This window comes from Artemia franciscana, chromosome 14 (genome assembly GCF_032884065.1).
Source record: "Artemia franciscana chromosome 14, ASM3288406v1, whole genome shotgun sequence".
NCBI lineage: Eukaryota > Metazoa > Arthropoda > Branchiopoda > Anostraca > Artemiidae > Artemia > Artemia franciscana.
The window spans coordinates 39,406,309-39,427,015 of NC_088876.1; the positions used below are offsets into that span (position 1 = coordinate 39,406,309).

At 34.8% G+C, this 20,707-nt stretch overlaps 1 protein-coding gene across 1 annotated transcript in view; it reads right to left on the reverse strand.

Annotated features, from left to right (window-relative positions):
- LOC136035698 (coatomer subunit alpha-like) overlaps window positions 1-20,707 on the reverse strand; it is a 50,223-nt gene that overhangs the window by 24,458 nt on the left and 5,058 nt on the right. The window contains exons 2-3 of the mRNA XM_065717638.1: window positions 9,298-9,462; window positions 2,870-3,160 (exon numbers count right to left, since the gene is read on the reverse strand). Of these exons, the coding sequence (XP_065573710.1) occupies window positions 2,870-3,160; window positions 9,298-9,462 (456 nt within the window). The remainder of the gene's footprint in view (window positions 1-2,869; window positions 3,161-9,297; window positions 9,463-20,707) is intronic.

The following is a 20,707-nucleotide window of genomic DNA, read 5'->3' on the forward strand; positions in this document are numbered from 1 at the left end:
TTAGTAGCTTAAGCCTAGCTTTTAAATTTTTATACATATCATATAAAGGGGTTAACATACTTGGATCAACACCTACTAGGCCCATATCTAAAATAATCTGCTCATGAATTAGTGAATCAAAGGTTCTTCTGACATCATGTGCAGCGAGAGCTATGGTCTCACCGCTTTTCTCAGCATCTATCAAAGCCGAAACAAGAGCAGAAAGAGCGTGGCCACAACCAAGACTAGGCTGAAAACCGAATTGATGGTCTGGGACTGTGCATTTTGACCGCAGTTCATCGACAATAAGTGCCTCAAATAACTTACAAAAAAACTGTAGCCACAGTTATAGGTCGGAAAGACGAGCACTGACTAAGTGGCTTTCCCTTTTTAGGCACAGGTGTTAATATTCCTATTGAAAAAGAATCAGGCACTATACCCAGGTTAAAAATCATTTGAAAAAGCAGGGCAAGGTGCTCAAGGAACAACTCGCTGCAAAACAGCAGGTACTGAATTGATATACCATCATAATCGCGCGATTTCTTTTTTTTTAGTTTTCTAATAGCAGAACGGATAGAACACCTCGTAATTATAACACCTGGACTGTTTTCTTCTCGCTTACGTGAGAAGAAATCATCCAGTTTCACACCGAAGCTTTTTTGTAGCTTGATATCAGGAGCCGAAAATTCATTTGTATAATGCTGAACCCAATTATCTCGAGATATTGAGGTCATTGTTACATGAGATCTTTCTTTAAACAATGAAGACCAAAGTTTATTAGGGTGGGTAAGGATAGCCTGAGATGAAGAACGAATAATTGCACTACGGTGTAGTGAAAGTTCTTTCGCGAATTTGCGTTTACTATGAATTCGAAGCTTATTCACCCACCCGTCTCGAGGACACCCAGCCTCACGCCAAACCGAAAGCCAGAATTTTGCCGAACTACACGCGTTTTGAAGATTAACATTTGCAGACCAGCCTGGTACTAATATCTGCTGGTTCGAAGGTTTTGGCCCACCCCCGAAAAAAAAATCCTGCGTATATGCCTGCCTTGCATTGTCGTTATTTTCACATAACATATCACTCAAATACTTCTTTATAAGCTCCTCCTCTTCTCTACTAAGATTAAAGCATTTCCACTACTATTTCTAGCTGTTTATCTAACTCTCTTCCTTAAGACACAACCTGCTACTACTGCTACTTCATAAACTATATCATAAACTTCATATCTACTTCATATTACACTATATCTACCTCATAAACTTCATTGACACTACTGCTACTTCATAAACTATATACCTAAAATCATTCCATTCATCTTGTACATTGCGAAATTCTTTACTCTTTAGTTTAATGTCCAACTGTTCCTTGACAGTTCCTATCAAACTCTCATCCTAGAGTCAACTAACGTAATAACTTCATGGAAGGTTCGTAAAGAAAAAAAAATGTACCCAAGTACAAACCATAAAAACCATTTTTTTTTCTAGCTTATACTTAAAACTTAAGCTTGGTTTGCTTTTTTTTAAGATTTTCCCGGCCGAAATTTTTTTAGCTTATACTTAAAACTTAGCTAATGGTTTACGTAGCACAAGTACCAATCTTCTAACTCTTTGCCTTCGGCCGGGACTGCAATGCGCATTAAGGAGTAAATCATCTGACACTTTCCATGTTTTCCCCCAAGACTTCTCCAGGTACCAATTGGAGCTGGGTCAACTCAGGCTGAGTTCACAACGCTGACACCTGTTCCAAAAAAATAATAGACAACACCAGGATTCGATCCCCAGTCTTTACAGTTACCAGATTTTAAGTATAGTTTGCTAACCACTCTCCTAGTACGGCTTAACTTATTCTGCTACTATTTCTAGCGTATCCTGATAGATAAATACACCAAGAAATTTTCTACCTTTAAAAAGATGGACTGCATCTTATTGATCTTTGAGGCGTAAGGAGTCTGCAAAATGTTACTATAAGTTACTATAAATGTATGTAAGTACTATAAGTTATAAGTACTATAAGTACTATAAGTTACTATAAATGTTACTATATAACGCGCTTTGGGACATTCATCCCATAACTGAAACCATTTCTTACTAACACAAAAAAAATAAAATAAACAAAAAATGGCAATAAGAGATATTCAAAAATAAGATACCACACATGAGAATAGGGCTTCACTATGTTTTTATGGTAAAATTATAGCAGTTCATATAACTGAATTACCAATAAAGTGAACATACCACTCGATGATTTTATTTTATGCTCTTTACAAATATAATAACCGCTTCTACCGTAAATTCAAATTTAAGCACTTTTTGAGCTCTTAAAAATGGCAAATTAAAAAAAAAACGCTGACACTTTTCCAAAAAAAGTGAACATACCACTCGATGCCTTTTTTATGTTCTTTACGAATATAATAATCACTTCTACAGTAAATTCGAATTGAGGCACTTTTTGAGCTCTTAAAAATAACGAATTTTTAAAAAAAATTATGGCAGTTCATATAACTGCCTTACCAACAAAGTGAACATACCACTCGATGCCTTTTTTATGTTCTTTACGAATACAATAATCGCTTCTACAGCAAATTCAAATTTAAGCACTTTTTGAGCTCTCATTTTCCACAAATTAATACTACGTTTTCTCAGCGTCGTCTTTTTTGGTCTTTTTCAAAAAAATAATGCTACGTTTTCTCAGTGCAAAAATTATTTATTATAACGTTAGTTTAGGTTAGGTTAGGAAGTGCTTAAATTTGAATTTACAGTAGAAGCGATTATTAAATTCGTAAAGAGCATAAAAATAGGTATCGAGTGGTATGTTCACTTTACTGGTAAGTCAGTTATATGAACTGCTATGAATTTACTGTTTTATTCAAGACTATGTTAAATCTTACCAGTAAAATCCCAAACCCGGACAGTCTGATCAAGTGAAGCCGATACAATCAGATTCTGAGTTGGATGGAATTGGGCACACATTACATAATGGTTATGGCCAGTCACAACAGAGATACAACTTCTACTCTGCCAATTCCAGATACGGATTGTTTGATCGTCAGAGGCACTCAAAACCCATGGACATTCATTGTGGAAGAAAGTTGTTCTTATGTAGTCTAAATGCCCAACAAGCGTGTATAAACATCTCTTTTGTGTATAGTTCCATACCTTGATCTTATAGTCATCGCCACCTAAAATAAAGAGAACCAAAATTTTGTAAAATGAAGTCTTGTTTTGTTACTCATACTTTGAATTCTGCTAAATCGGATATTAATAACTTATAAAATATCCGTTTATCTGTGATAAATTATTCCTTATAAGCACCAATATTATTTATTTGTCAGCAAGCAGTATTTTATGCAGGGGTTGAGTAAGAAACCTGAAAGGCAACTCAGAGACTTCGTTATCCAATTTGAAAAGAAAAAAAAACACACACAAATACATAAATTTTGCAATTCGAAAATATAAACAGTCTTAGACAATCATTTTGGCTAAAACTGATAAATCAACACATTACCTTATTAAATCGAGCTCTCTCAAAAGATGCTATTTTATATAATGTAGTATACACGAAAAATACACACCTCCTTTTAAGAATACCTTTCTTACTCAAAATAGTTGTGGTCTAAAAGCATTGTTCGTAATTTTTCTACTCAGGGAAAATCCTCAGATCCCACACCATCCCTTAAGGGTTGAATATGTATACATATATATGTTAAAGCCCTGCATCAAAATTGGACGTCTAAACATACCCATAAAATTTCCTTACAACAAAACTCCCATTGCCTATTATAGAATCAGCCTGGGGCTACTTAACTGAGGGCAAACAGATATAATCTGTTTGCTACTTGAAGATATAATCCTCTCAGTTTAATATGTACATTTTTACTTCGAAAACCGCATCCAAACGAATGATTTTGCAAATAATTAGTTTCAATTTTAAAAAACACCTATTTGTCTTTTCTCAAATTCATATTCTTCAAATTCTTTTCTTCAAATTCTATATTTGATACAGGTGTTTCCCAATATCCACTGACGAAGACATGGACGGTATTTAATATTGTGAATATTTGAAATACTGGAACACAGGAAAAACTTATACGGGATGTCCTGGAGTGGCGCAGTGAGTTTGACCTTAGCCTCGTAATATGGGACCTAGATATCAAACCCGGCTGTACCAACACATTGCAGGGCCGAGTAGCAGGGAGCTTAATAGTCAAGAATCGTCATTAATCCAATTCCTTTACATTACAAATATGGTGATAATTATATTAGGGAGGGGGTTACCTGGCAGAATCTTTCCATGGAGGAATTTATCATCAGGGAAGAGAATTTCCATGAAGGGGGCATAGGAATTTCTAGCACTATTTAAAAAAACAATGAAAAATTAAGTAAAAAAAAAGATTTTTCAACTGGAAATAAGGAGCAGCATTAAAACTTAAAACGAAAGGAAAATATTACGTATATAAGGGGGTTCGTCTCCTCCACGATACCTTGCTCTTTACACTAAAGTATTTTTAGTAATTTCAACTATTTATTCTACTGCCTTTGTGATTCAGGGGGTCATTCTTAAAGAATTGGAATGAAATTCAAGCTTTAGTGTAAAGAGCGAGGTACTGACGAGGGGGCAAACACCATCATATGCGTCATAAAAAAAATACAAATATAGAAGTTCGTTATGCAAGTTACGTATATTTATTACTAATAAAGACGTTCGTAAAAAAAAATAAGAAGTTCTAGTTGCATTTCTAAGTAATAAAAAATGGGAGGGCAACTAGGCCTCCTCCCCACCTCTGTAACAACACACTACAGGGCCGAGTAGCAGGGAGATGTAACAGGCTATAGCAGGGAGCTTAATAGTCAAGAAGCGTCATCAATCCAATTACTTTACATTACAAATATGGTGACAATTATATTATATGAAAATATAAGTGAATTAAAGTGTATTGACAATAAAAAAAAAAAATTATTTTTACTCGCTTCATGCTGTGTATTGGAGTTTCACTTGTAGTTTTTCTGGTTTTTTTTTTACGAGTGCACATATTAATAATTTTGCTTGCGTTGCTAAGCTCATACTGCAAATCCTACTAGAACTGACTTTACAAATCCATCAATTAACATCATTGGATGAGTTCTACTACAACTGAAATTATAAATCAGTCACCTATCGTAATAATACAGCGTCATTCAATAAACATATTATGATCATAACACATCAACTGAATTCTGCTAAAACTAACATAGTAAATAAATAAGTTATTTGTTTGATTTATTCAACATACACATAGTTAATTTAGCCTCACCATGTTTATGTCAGACTGTGATCATACCTAACCAGATGAATTCCTTCAAAATTGACATTTAAATCAATCAATTATCTTTATTAGTTTTTTTTTTTCAGAGTTTAAACGCGTTTTTCATAACTGCAACTATATATGTGTTGCAGTACTAATGCATCAGCGTTGAACGTAACAATGAATACCCCGCTTCATTCCACCAGGCGAAGGGCCCACATTTTATTACCTCCCAGGAAGATTTTATGAAGTTTGGGCTGTTTTTAAAGTCCCCTTCTGGTTCAATCTAAGACATCTGGATTTTCTCTTACCTGACGTGAGCTGTTTAGTAAATTGTAAGAAGTACTTACAGTCCGAGGATACCATCTTAGCCTATATTCATGCTGGGGTTTCAGACATCATTAATTCAAAGGCTGGGTTCAAACAAGATTTTTAGGTTTTTTTTAATCAATATTTCATGTCTCTTAGTGGATTAGATCAAACAGAAACATCGGAAGTTTTTTTTTGATAACTTAAAGGTATAGCTTGATAAACATAATTACATCAAACATATACTATTACATCAAATTATTATAAAATATTTAATATTTTCTTAGTCGAAAACCTAATAAATGTGTCTTTGGGGATGACTTATCCCCCCCCCCAGTCACCAGGGGAGGGGCTACAAGTTACAGACTTTGACCATTGTTCACATATAGCAATTGCTAATTATGAAGTGTACAGACGTTTTCAGGGTGACTCTCGCGTTAGGTGGGAGTGGGTCGCAGGGAGGGGGTTATGTGGGAGGATCTTTCCATGGAGGAACTTTTCATGAGGGAAGAGAATTTTTCATGAGGGAAGAGACTTTCCATGAAGGGGGCGCAGGATTTTCTAGCATTATTTAAAAAAAAAAACAATGAGAAAATAAATAATTTTTTTCAACTGTAAGTAATGAGCAGCATTAAAACTTAAAACGAACATGAAATATTACGTATATAAGGGGGTTCGTCTCCTCTACAATACCTTCCTCTTTACGCTAAAGTATTTTTAGTAATTTCAACTATTTATTCTAAGGCCATTGCGATTCAGGGGTCATTCTTAAAAATTTGGGACAAAATTCAAGCTTTAGTGTAAAGAACAAGGTATTGACGAGGGGGCGAACCCCCTCATATACGCAATAAAATTACACAAACATAGAAGTTCGTTACTTAAGTTAATTCGTAAGGTACGTATGTTTATTATTAACAAACACGTTCGTAAAAAAATAAAAAAAAATCTAGTTGCATTTTTAAGCAACCAAAAATTGGAGGGCAACTAGGCCTCTTCACCCACCCCTTTTTTTATCAAAATCGTCCGATCAAAACTATGAGAAAGCCATTTAGCCAGAAAAAAAATATTATGTATATTTCGTTTTAATTATGCATGTGCGGTGAGGCAAAATCAAAATATGCATTAATTAAAAAACGTTCAGAAATTAAATAAACAAAACAAGTTTTTTAAACTGCAACTAAGGAGCGATATTAAAACTTGAAACAAACAAAAATTATTCCGTATATAAAAGGGGTTGACCCCCTCCTCGACGCCTCGCTCTTTACGCTAAAGTTTATTATTGTTTTAAAAAGTAGAGTTGAGAGAAAGGGTCAAACTTAAGAGTAAATATACCAAAAATTAAAGAATGCAATGAATTTGTCAGACAAAACTAATAGTACTAATTGGCAAGAGTGAAATATAAAATGGCAAAATATATGAATTTTCTAAAAAAAATAAAATAAAAATAGGAGCATAATTTCTAAGTATCACCCAGTACACATGCCCAAGCAAAGAGATTGTGGACTAGTTTACTTTGTTCATTAAGACCACAAAAACGGTTGTCAAATCTGATAAATAATCAGATGCGTACCTTTTATGACAGGCAGTGTATGATCCATTCTATTAAGTAAAATCGAATATTTTTATTACATTGTTTAAGTTTCTTCTAAGGTTGATTCTTTTAGAGAATTGACCATAATTTAAGATGAAATAGAATAGTAATACTAATACTAACAACTCACTGCAGCACCAAGCCGCCTGAGGCCAACACAGCTATGCGTTTTCCTCTTCCATCCCAATCTATTCAAAGCCTGCCTCATTATACCCAAAGGAAGTTCCCATTTCCTATAAATCTTTCTTTATGACATCATCCTTGACATCATTCTTTTGACATCATCCCACCTCAACTGTGGATGACCTGCTTTGCACAAATAGACAACTCAATTTTTTGTGCTTGTATATATTAAAAACTAACATGTCAGTTTTTTTGCCTTTTTTTAATGATAGACATAGTTCAAACTAATGTTGAATTTTTTTTTAAACAGTTCATCCTACTGTCAGTAAGGAGCAACCTGGCTCCATAGTAACCGAAATTCTAAAAACAGAATATTGATACCGAAAGATACATCAAAAGAATCGGATTTTTATGCTGACTTCAAAATATACAAATTTCATCAAGTTTTGTCTTACCCATCAAAAGTTACGAGCCTGAGAATATTTGTCTTATTTTAAAAAAAGAGGGGAAACAGCCACTAAAAGTCATAGAATCTGAATGAAAATCACACCATCAACATAGTTAAAAACGTTCCTAAATTAAATTAAAAAAAAGAAGTTTTTTAACTTCAAGTAAGGAGCAACATTAAAAGTTAAAATGAACAGAAATTATTCTATATATGAAAACGGCTGCCCCCTCCTCAATACCTCGCTCTTTATGTTAAAGTTCGACTATTTCTCACCACTGTACTTTACAAAAACAACTTTAGTGCAAAGAGCAGGGCGTTGGAAGGAAGGGACAGCTTATAGGAGGTTATAAGTTATAGGAGGTTTTGAATGCTATGGGTTATAGCATATTTATAGGATGCTAAAAATGTATGGGACCCAACAGCTTAAGAAATGATAAATTTCCTTTGAAGGTAAATTGTCTTTAGAAATCAACAGGTCATTCATATTTGAATTTTAGAGACAAAACAGCATTGCCAACTGTAAATAATAACTTTTGCTTATTTATTTTGACAGTTCAACATTGCAAAACTGACAAAAATGTGATACATCGCCCTATAAATTTTGAAACAAACAAAAAGAAAAACCTTAGAATATTGCAGGTTCCAGGTATGAATAGACTTGAGATCAGCCCAAGAAGGGGGGGGGGGGAAACTATATTTCTATACTTTTGTTTTACTATATTTAATATACTATGTTACTATATTTTTATTTTTGCTATACTTTGCCATATTACATTTTACTAGTATATATATTTTAATTATATGCTTTTGTTTTACTATTTTTATATTACTATATTTTATTTTGGTACCCTTTGATGTCCTATGATAAGACTATGCCTGTTGAAGTAGCAGCTGATAGGTGCAGGCAGAGGCAAGAATTGGGGGACAGGAACTTTGGCTCCCTATATTCAGAATACACCTTTTTTGTATACAGTATTCACTGAAAATGAAATATATCCACCCTTTATTTTCAATAATTTACACCACAGGGCATATGGTTAATTACTTTATAACAAACTAAAATGGGGGAGTTAAAAGTAATCAAACAAGCAACCATATGGATGCCAAATTTTTTTAAAATATTCAAATAAAATAAATGAAATTTAAATAATGTAAAATTAATAGTTTGGCCTATTATAAATAATACAACACTAGTCATGGTACTTACGTATTATATTGGCCAGACTGTTGTTGTTGATCTGTTTAAAACCTGTTTCTCCGTGTCCACTCAAAGATAATCAACTTGCCCTGAGTGAGATAAACTACTATGAAGGCAAATTTTAATTAAATATTTAATATATAGAGCTGGTTAGGTTATGTATTTAGTATAATGTGTTTTGGGCAGCATGCTTACCAAAATTATCTGTTGTAGTTTACTAAAGTTATATACTTCCATCAGATTTTGGTACATTTCATTATGATTAAACCAACTTCACTTCTTGAGTGTGGTTAGTATAATACATTGCAATTTATTATTTTTCGAAAACAACTCAGTCAGTTCATTGGAAAAGTTGTTTGGCATACCTGATACAAAAAGAGGTTGCTGGTTGTGAAAATCAATCCCTCTAACAGGGCCTTCATGTTCTTCAAACTTGTCAAGCATTGCACACATTCTGTAGTCCCAAAGCTGAATAGCACCAGTATGTAAACTTGCAAGGACCCATGGTCGCTTGTGATGGAATGTGATTCCTAAAATATATAAAAAAAAAATAAATAAATGATAGACAATCAATTGTCAGTACAAAACTAGGGAATCCCCCGAAAGTAAAATTTTGGCAATGCTGCAATTGAGTAGCCTACATACCATAAACTACTTACACCTGGTTTGGCTAATATTTGGTAATGTACTGGTAATGTAGTACTGGAGGGTTTTTTGATGGAGGGCCAGAAACGTAATAAATTTGTATTGTTAAACCTGGGTTTAAAAAAAAAATTGCCAAAAACTTGTTTTTGGCAAGCAAAGAAAAGTACAAATTTCTATTTTTTTTTTAAAGATTCAGACAAAAATGTCGACAAATGTGATCCCTGAAGTTAACAACAATATTATTCAGCATAATGTTGGTACTATTTACAGAAGTTCAAATTTCCCTACCTTAAAGAGGTTAATCCTTCAATTAGCAAAGTCTATTGATAGAAAAACAGTACTGAGAGAAACCTTTTGATAGTTAGGGATTTTAACTTACCTTCTGTCCAGTGCCTGTTAGTTTCTATAATTACCTTAAATTGTAGCTTGGAGCAATCTAAGGATTTCCTCCTTGTAGGCTCCGTGAAGAATTAAAGACGAGTTAAAGACTCATAGGCTGCTCAATCATACTTCCACTCTAAATCACTCTATTCAGCATCCACTCTTGATTTGAAAGTTTCAGGACAAGTTGCAGAGACAGCATATTCTGACAGTCTATTCTAAAGGCTGGTGACTGTGTTTGAAAAGATCTGATTTCTCTGGTGGAGTCTGCATGATGTCTTAGACAGTTTCTTTAAGTGACATCTGGTAGAAGAGGTGGTGGCAAACAAAAATAAGTCAGGGACAATGTTTGTTGAGATAAGTTTGAAGGCAGTTATGACATCAGTGTGTTTGCGCTTATATGTTAGGCTTGGTAGTTTGAGGTGACAAAGACGCTCACAATAGGGGACTGTTTCGAATTTGCTAATGAGTTTTGTTGCTCGCCTCTGGACTGCTTCTAGGATGAATTTGCATTTACAGAAATCAATTGTATTATCTCTCACAAGTCAAATTAATTCATTTTACCAAGTAGTAAATTTCCTGACTAGGTCCTGGAATGGCCCGTCCTCATAATTATTGGACCATGTAATGGTTTGTGAGCCCAAAGCACTTCTTGATGTTGATGTTCTGATGAGAAGCACTTCTACTGCCATGCTTCATTCAGGGCAAGCAACTAAACAGCCATACAACACTCCATTAGTATATATTACAAATAGTTCTGAGAGAAGTATATAGTAGTAAAATGGATTTGAAAATCCTAAACACAATTATCCATAAACATGGAATTAAAGGGAGATCCAGAAGGCTATTTGAACAGGATGAGGAAGTCCCTTCTACCTGTTGATATATATCCAAGGATTCTTAAAAATCCATATTTCAAGTATTAGGCCCGCTCACTCCCCATTCTTCAGATATCCCTTGATGAGCAGTGTATCATGCAGGATTGGTATACATCCCAAATAGCATTCATACACAAGGGTGGTAGCAGAGAGGACATAAACAAATATCAGCCAATCAGCATCATCCCTAAAGTTTTCTGGGAATAAGCAAAAACAAGACAGAGGACAAGTTCCTCTCCAATACAGTTATCAGCTTGTGGAAATCCCATAGTAAAAACAAAGTAGCCTCTACAACCATGAACATGTGCAAGTCATTAGTGGACACTTAATGGCTCAACAAATTTCTATTCATTTTCACAGATACTATGGAAAATAAGCTAAAGTAGCACAATCCATGACTAAAGCAGGTACAAATAGGATTCATTCCTGTTATAGGCTACTAGGTGGAATAGTTCAGCTATTGGCCCCTTGAAAACAAGCCTTGACTTCCAATAAAGATAGTTTAACTTACAGGCTACTGAAGTTTCTCCATTATTTTCATTGCTGGGTTTGGTGTATTTCTTCTTTAACAGATATTCGTATTCTTAACTTGCCAACAACATTATCTTGTACAAAAGAATTGAGATCAGTTGGATAAAAATATTATTTAACAAGAGCTAAGAGCTCATATGGCACTTGTGACGAGGCGAGAAGAGCTAAGAGCCAAGAGATCATATGGTATGAGCTCTAACAAAATTCTATGCATCAATAGATTGATTTAAAAAGGAAAATAAGAGGCTTAATGCCGGTCAAGATTTAAAATAAGAGCTCTGAGTCACAAAGTCCTTCTAAATATCAAAATTCATTAAGATCCGATCACCCACTCGTAAGTTATAAATACCTAAATTTTTCTAATTTTTCCTCTCCCTTTTGCCCCCCAGATGGTCGAATCTGGGAAAACGACTTTATCAAGTCAAATTGTGCAGCTCCCTGACACGCCTACCAATTTTCATCGCCCTAGCACGTCCAGAAGCACCGAACTCGCCAAATCACTGAACCCGTCCCCCCAACTCCCCCAAAGAGAGTGAATCCAATACGATTCTGTCAATCACGTATCAAGGACATTTGTTTTTTCTATCCACCAAGCTTCATCTCGATTCCTACACTCCAAGTGTTTTTTCAAGATTTCCCCCTCCAAATCCCCACAGTGTCAAAAGATCTGGTCGGGATTTGAAATAAGAGCTCTGAGACATGGATTCCTTCTAAAATCAAATTTCATTACGATCCGATCATCTATTCGTAAGATATAAATACTCCAATTTTCATGTTTTCCAAGAATTCCGGTTCCCCCCTCCAACTCCCCCGAATGTCACAGGATCTGGTCGGAATTTGAAATTAGAACTTTAAAGCACAAGATCCTTCTAAATATCAAATTTCATTAAGATCTGGTCACCCTTTCGTAAGTTACAAATACCTCAATTTTCAAAATTACCCCCCCCCCAATTCCACCAAAGAGAGCAGATCCGGTCCAGTTATGTCAGTCACGTATCTTAGACAGGTTTCTATTCTTCCCATCCAGTTTCATCCTGATCTCACCGCTTTAAGTATTTTCTAAGATTTCCGGTCCCCCCAACTACCCCCACCCCCCAATTACGCTTGATCCGGTTGAGATTTAAAATAAGATATCGGAGTTACGAGGTCCTTCTAAATATGAAGTTTCATGAAGATCCAATCACTCCTTTGTAAGTTAAAAATACGTCATTTTTCAGAATTCCCCCCCCCCCGCAATTGAGCGGATCCGTTCCAATTATGTAAATCACGTATGCAAGACTTCTGCTTATTTTTCCAACCAAGTTTCATCCCAATCCCTCCACTCTAAGCGTTTCCCATCATTTTAGGTCTCCCCACCCCAAACTTCCCCCAATGTCACCAGATCCGGTCAGGATTTAAAATAAGAGCTCTGAGCCACGATATCCTTCTAAATATCAAATTTCATTGAGATCCGATCACCCGTTCGTAAGTTAAAAATACCTCTTTTTTTCAGAAATACCCCCCCCCAACTACCCAAAAGAGAGCGGATCCGTTCCGTTTATGTCAATCATCTATCTAGGACTTGTGTTTATTTTTCCCACCATGTTTCATCCCAATCCCTCCACTCTAAGTGTTTTCCAAGTTTTAGGTTTCCCCCTCCCAACTCCCGTCCCCATCACCAGATCCGGTCGGGATTTAAAATAAGAGCTCTAAGACCCGATATCCTTCTAAACATCAAATTTCATTGAGATCCGATCACCCGTTCGTAAGTTGAAAATACCTCATTTTTCTAATTTTTAAGAATTACTCCCCCCCCCCCAACTACCCCAAAGAGAGCAAATCAGTTCCGATTATGTCAATCATGTATCTGGGACTTGCGCTTATTTTTCCCATCAAGTTTCATCCCGATCCTCTACTCTAAGTGTTTTCCAAGATTTTAGTTTTCCCCCCTCCAACTCCCCCCAATGTCATCAGACCCAGTCGGGATTTAAAATAAGAGCTCTGAGACACAATATCATTCCAAACATCAAATTTCATTAAGATCCAATCACCCGCTCATAAGTTAAAAATACTTCATTTTTTCTATTTTTTCCGAATTAACTGGTCCCTACTCCCCCCCCCCAGATGGTCAAATCGAGAAAAAGGCTATTTCTAATTTAATCTGGTCCGGTCCCTGATACGCTTGCCAAATTTCATTGTCCTAGCTTACCTGGAAGTGCCTAAAGTAGCAAAACCGGGACTTTAGGTTTTCCCCCTCCAACTCCCTCCAATGTCGTCAGATCAGGTCGGGATTTAAAATAAGAGCTGTGAGACACAATATCATTCCAAACATCAAATTTCATTAAGATCCAATCACCTGCTCATAAGTTAAAAATACTTCATTTTTTCTATTTTTTGCGAATTAACCGGGCCCCCACTCCCCCCCAGATGGTCAAATCGAGAAAACGACTATTTCTAATTTAATCTGGTCCGGTCCCTGATACGCTTGCAAAATTTCATCGTCCTAGCTTACCTGGAAGTGCCTAAAGTAGCAAAACCGGGACCGACAGACCGACAGAATTGGCGACTGCTATATGTCACTTGGTTAATACCAAGTGCCATAAAAATGTGGATAATAATGAAAGGAATCACGAAAATCTTATTAATAGAGCCTTATTACAGGTAAAACTACAGGAGACTAGCTCCTTTGAAGGAAGGAGTATCATAAGAGAAGACTAGTACAATTCAATTCCCTAACTGAAGCAATTTTCAAAAACAATATTTGTAATTCTGACAAAATTCCATCTAACCCCGCATAAAGGTCCCAAATATAGCCCTAGGCTATACACAAAAATAAAACACTGCAAATGACACTCTAGTATGGAGGCCTACAAAGAAGCTGTGGACAAAGATTGGTTGTTTCAAGCCATGGCTACAAGAGTGGGATGCAGCCAACATATTGGATAAAGATAATTCACCTACAAGATAATTCCTTATTTGCTAGACAATGCAATTTAAAGTAATTTTAAAACAAACTTTAGCAAACATACAATACATTCAGCATCTATAGCTATAATCTTTTTGTTTTTTGTCAATGTAGAAAGTACAAACAAGTTTAAAAATGTCTTGAAATATAGATAGTGAATGTATTGTATATTGTGCTGTGACTCAAATTTTACATATTGACATACATGAACTCAAATGACATTATTTTATTTAAAAATTAGTTAAGAGCATAATTTAAAACAGAAAGAGATAAAAGAATGATTAATAGTTGCATGTTAAGTGATGATACATTTTTGTGAACAGGGCTTGATGACTTTTTTGAAAACTGTCTACTATTTCTTACTTATTTGGAATAAGATAAATTGTCAATTTTAAATTTGATTGGTTCCAATTTAGAATTTGACTCATTCTTATTGAAAATATATTAGAAAAAGGCCATCAAAGACACTTCAGGTGGGAAACTTTCTGCTGCATGCCTGGGGGATGCATTCTTAATTGCAAGGAGTGAACTGGTGTCATGCACTATTGCCAGCAGAGCATCACATGGGGTAGAGGGAACTGGCATAATGTATTATATTTGCCAGCAGAACATCTCATGGGGACAGGGGTACTGGTATAACATACTACACTCGCCAGCAGAGCCTCACATGGGGGTAGGGGGAACTGGTATCATTTACTTAATTTACCAGCACATTATATGGAGTATAAGGAACACATTATAAGGAACTCATATCATGTACTATATTTGCCAGCAGAGCATCACATGGGGATAGAGGGAAAATGGTATCATACCTTAAATTACCTTAAGTCACAGCTTGGAGCAATATAAGAATTTTCCATCCTTGTGATGCTCCAGTGATGAAACAAAATTAGTTTGGTGCAGATTATGGTTGTTGGTCTGGAGTATTATCAAAGACTCTGTAGCTTCCCAATTGTAAAGCAACTCCTGGCAAAGCCATTCCTCATCAATGTGAGACTTGAACGAGTTGGTTGAAGTTGCAGAAACTGTTTCCTCAGACAGTTGATTCCACAAATGATGACTCTGGCTGAAGAAATGACTTCTATGTCTACCCATGGAATGCTGCATGGGAAACTTTATTGAATGTCCTCTAGTACCAGAATGCAAGGGTTGTGCAAAGAGACTGGGAAGGGTGTTTTTAGAAAGGATACTTTTTGTTAAAATCACATCACCCCTTTTCCTTTGGTATGTCAGTGTTGGCAGCTTCAAATGATATAGTCTTTCTTCATATGGAAATTTATTCATCCTACTAACCATCTTAGTGGCAAAACGCTGGACATCCCAAAGCAACTTCTTATATTTTTAAAAAAAGGGGCTGCCAGTGACATTCTGACCTCCAAATGCGGTTGTACAAGCACCTTATATACCTTCATAAAAACTCTTGGGTGTCAGCAGGGGATGGTTCTTTTTAAAATACCAAGGGATTTATTTGCAGAAGATGAAACAGACTTAGCATGGTGACTAAACTTTAATTGGTAATCAACAATAACCTGAGGATCTCTTTCATGAGAAACAGCAGAAAGACAGTTGTCTTGAAAGAAATACTTATGATGCTTGTTGTGTTTGCCAAAATAGATGAAATGGCATTTGTCAACATTAAAAGCAAGGAGCCACATGTTGGCCCATCTTCCTAGACTGTCAAGATCTGTTTGAATTGATTGGTGGTCAGAGGGAGTAGCCACTTTTCCAACTAGTTTTGAGTCATCAGAATAAAGGGTAATAAGATTTGAAAGAAGGGTTGGTAGCTCAATGGATCAAAATTTTGAGATAACCATTTTTTTCTGCATAGGCGAAAACCATAATAACTATGTCTTTGGGGATGACTTACTCCCCCACAGTTCCTGGGGGAGGGGCTGCAAGTTACAAACTTTGACCAGTGTTTACATACAGTAATGGTTATTGGGAAATGTGCAGCCGTTTTCAGGGGGATAGCATTAAAACTTAAAACGAACAGAGATTATATTACGCATATGAGGGGGTCTATAAATACTTTAGCATAAAGAGCAAGGTATTTAGTCTCCTCCACAATACCTTGCTCTTTACACTAAAGTATGTTTAGTAATTCCAACTATTTATTCTATGGCCTTTCTGATTCAGGGGTCATTCTTAAAGAATTGGGACAGAACTTAAAGATTTAGCGTAAAGAGCGAGGTATTAACGAGGGGACAAACCCCCTCACATACATAATAAAAATATAAGAATATAAAAGTTTGTTACATAAGTTAATTCTTAAGTTACGTATATTTTTTACTAATAAAAACGTTGGTTGAAAATTAAAAGTTCTAGTTGCCTTTTTAAGTAACCGAAAATTTGGAATTAATTGGAGGGGTTAAAATTGGAAAAATTGGAATTAATTAATAATTCGAAAAATTGGAGGGGTGGCCCCTTATTTCTCAAAATCGTCTGATCAAAACTAAGAGAAAGCCATTTAGCCAAAAAAAAAAGAATTAATATGCAAATTTCATTTTAATAATTTATGTGTGGAGAGCCAAAATCAAACATGCATTAATTCAAAAACGTTCAGAAATTAAATAAAAAAAACTAGTTTTTTTTAATTGAAAGTAAGGAGCAACATTAAAACTTAAAACAAACAGAAATTACTCAATATATGAAATGGGTTGTCCCCTCTGCAATCCCTTGCTCTTTACATAAAGTTTGACTCTTTGCCACAGTTCTACTTTTAAAGCAATTGAAAACTTTAGCGTAAAGAGCAAGGCGCTGAGGAGGGGACAATTCATTTCATATATGGAGTAATTTCTGTTCATTTAAGTTTTAATGTTGCTCCTTACTTTCAATTAAAAAAAACTAATTTTTTTTTTATTTAATTAGAGAAAAGGCACCCCTGCAGCCTAGCCTATTCAAATACAATTATTCTGTTTCATAATGCTTGTTTAAGAAGAAATCTGTCCAAGATTGAGTCTGTCTGTGATTTAGATATGTTGCTCTACTTTTAAGATCATGTGTCCAAGATTGGAGCATTTTTCAAGATTACACTCAAGCTTAATTAGGCTCTTTTGCTGTCTATCAGTATATTTGAAATCGTAACTGTTGTATATGATTAAAATATTCAAGATAATCACATACATATTAAGGAAATTTTGACAAGTCCAATGGTGAAACAATGTACTTTCTAGGAGACACAATAAAGATTTTACAATAATTTAACTTTTGAAGTGGTTATTAGCTATTTGACTACTGGGTATGTTACCCTAAAGACTATTCTACACCGCATATGATGCCTACATTTAGTAGTAAAATAGATTAGCCTATTGCAAAATTTCTTTTTCTCCATAATTTTTATTTGTTATACTTTCTCTGGTACAGTCTAGAATAGCAGCTCTCTTGAAGGAGACATGTAAGAACAAAAAGAGACATCTTTAGATTATTGATTTCACATTCAGTTTTATTGTTTTGTTTACATTTATGACAATTCATTACCAGCCCTCTCTGATGGTCTCATATAGCCAAAAAAAAACTAGCCAAAAATGAATAAATTCTTACTTTTTATTGTACAATAAGTATCAAAGAATCATATCTCTTCCCTTTTCCCTATTTCTTAATCAGTTTTCATCAATTATTATAGACAACTTTGAATACCAAACTTCCTTTCCATAACAAAAATATAAAAGTTCAAAATAGGGATGAAACCTTTTAATTGACAGTGAAACAAAACATAAAATTTTTAACTGAATATTTTGGACACTTATACAGTGTCCAATATATTCAGTTAAATATTTTATATTGTTACACTGTTGACTAAAAGGTTTAATCAATATTTTGAATGGTTATATTTTCATCAATTATTATGTTCTTTTATATAACCTATGAGACCAAAAGGGGGTCTGGAGATTAAGATTGTATAAAGGCAAACAGAACTATAAAAATGAACACAACATTAGCAATCTTGAAGTGTCTCTCTTTGTGTCCTTTTATGTCTCCTTTTAAAGAGCTGCTATTCTAGATCTTTATCTTGCCTTGTTTTTGAACCACTTTTAATTTATTATGAAGTTATTTTTTTTACATTGACTAGGTCTAGTCCCTGTATTGGGGGAGGGCTATTTCTCAAGTATAAGTAAAATCACAAAATTGAGCATAGAATTAGCAGTATAAAATTGCCTCTCTTTTTGTTCAAGCATGACTCCTTTGAAAGAGCCACTATTCTAGACTTTTACTTTTTCTCTTTAGTCCTTAATTTTTAGGTGTGTGTGTAGGCAGACAGAAGGGGGTAATATAACTTTCCTGTGTGGCAGATTTTGGTAGTATACTAGACCCCAGAAAAAAAAATAAAAATATGTAACTTTGGTTAGCCTACCCTATAATGTAAATATTGAGCAGTCCACGTTTTCAATCTACAAATAAAGTGAACATAACACTTGATACCTTTTATTATGTTCTTTCCAAATATAATAATTGCTACTGGTGCAAATTCAATTTTAAGGCTTTTACACAGTGACATCACTTCAGGGGTCTGGCTATACGTTCAGAGTGGGGTTATAGCCCCATCCTGACTTTTGGAGGAACCCCAAATTAGTTGTTACAATTTCTATTGATTTGAAGTGTGAAAAAAATTACATAAGAAAGTGTTGTCAATTAAAACAAGCCTACTTCTAATAGAATTGTACTTCACAACAATATATTGTTATATAAAACACTAGCTGTTGGGGTGGCGCGCCACCCCAACACCTAGTTGGTGGGGGCGCTTTGCGCCCCCCCCCCAAGCCCCCCCGCGCGCGTAAGTCGTTACGCGCCATTGTAGTTGTGTCCCTATGTCCCACCTGTGAATATAGATAGATATATCTATATATATGTTTTTAACTACGTAAAACTTGCGAATATACAACATTCTTTGCTGTCCCATTGTCTGTGCATATAAATAGATTGTCAGGTTTACCGACTCTTGAACATGCAACATATAATGGTCCATAGGAAAACAATCCGTATTCAGATCTATACCTCATGATTCTAATGATTGCCCTTGAGCTTTGTTGATGGTGATTGCTAATCGACCATTCCCTGTCCCAGTCGTCATTTATATCCCCCTGTGCCCCCGGCGTCCCTGTTGTAGTTGTGTCCCTGTGTCCCGGTCGTCATTTATATTCCCTGTGTCCAGGTCGTCATTTGTATCCCGGTGTCCCGGTCTGTATATACATTCGTTTTTTAGTTTTGTTTTTCTCCTTTATTTTTTTCCTTTTTTTTTCTTTTTTAGTTTATTTAGATTTTTAGATTTTTTAGTTTTTTTATTAGTTTTTAGTTTTTTTTTCTTTTTAGTTTTTTTGTAGTTTTTACCTTCTTTTTAGTTTTGTTAGTTTTTTTTTTACTTATGTCCTGGTCGTCATTTATACTCCCTGTGTCCTGGTGCTTTGTTGATTGCTAATCGAACATTCCTTTTGTCCTGGTCGCTTTCTCTTTGAGTGTCGTCATTTATTTTTTTCTTTTTTAGTTCTTTTAGTTTTTACCTTTTTTAGTTTTTTTTAGTTTTTTAGATGAAAATTTTTTTAGTTTTTTCCTTTTTTTCTTTTTAGTTTTTTATTGGTTTTTACCTTTATTTTAGCTTATTTTTCAGTTTTTTCCTTTTTTTTAGTTTTTTTTTAGTTTTTAGTTTTTTTTTGTAGTTTTTGCCTTTTTTTAGTTTTTTAAGTTTTTTTTTTAGTTTTTAGTTTTTTTCCTTTTTTAGCCTAACCAGGATTTGAACCTGGGACCTTCATTCTCCGTTCTGACACCCTCTCTCACCGAGTGACTACTCCAGCATGTTCATCTTGGTGTTTTAAATGGTATATTATTAACCAAATTAATGTGTTTTACAATATACTAAGCATCATCATAACAAAAATGACGACAACTAATTTCATGACGTCAGCCGACATAGAAACATGACGTCACCTGATCCACAGACAGACAACTTATTTTTATATATATAGATATATATAATGTATGTTATACAAACATATTATGTTATATAAAACAATATATATATATATATATATATATTTATATATATATATATATATATATATATATATATATATATATATATATATATATATATATTTGCTGTTTTTTTTCTTTCATAGGCATATATTTTGGGGGTGATACCTGATGCGGGGATGCCATGGATATTCTGTGGTAGCCACAACACTGTGCTGGGTAGAGAATTTAGAGTGGCGAAACCCTATATAGGCCAGCGTATTCTCCTGATGAGCCCTTATGTTGGGTGTTGCCTCTGAATTATTTGTCTATATTATTTTTTCTATTGTTTGGTAAATGACGACTTATACTTATTGACGACATGACTGCCTGTCCATGGATTATTCTTTATGGTTGATTGTGTGTGGCTATGCTGTTTGACCTATGTGATTG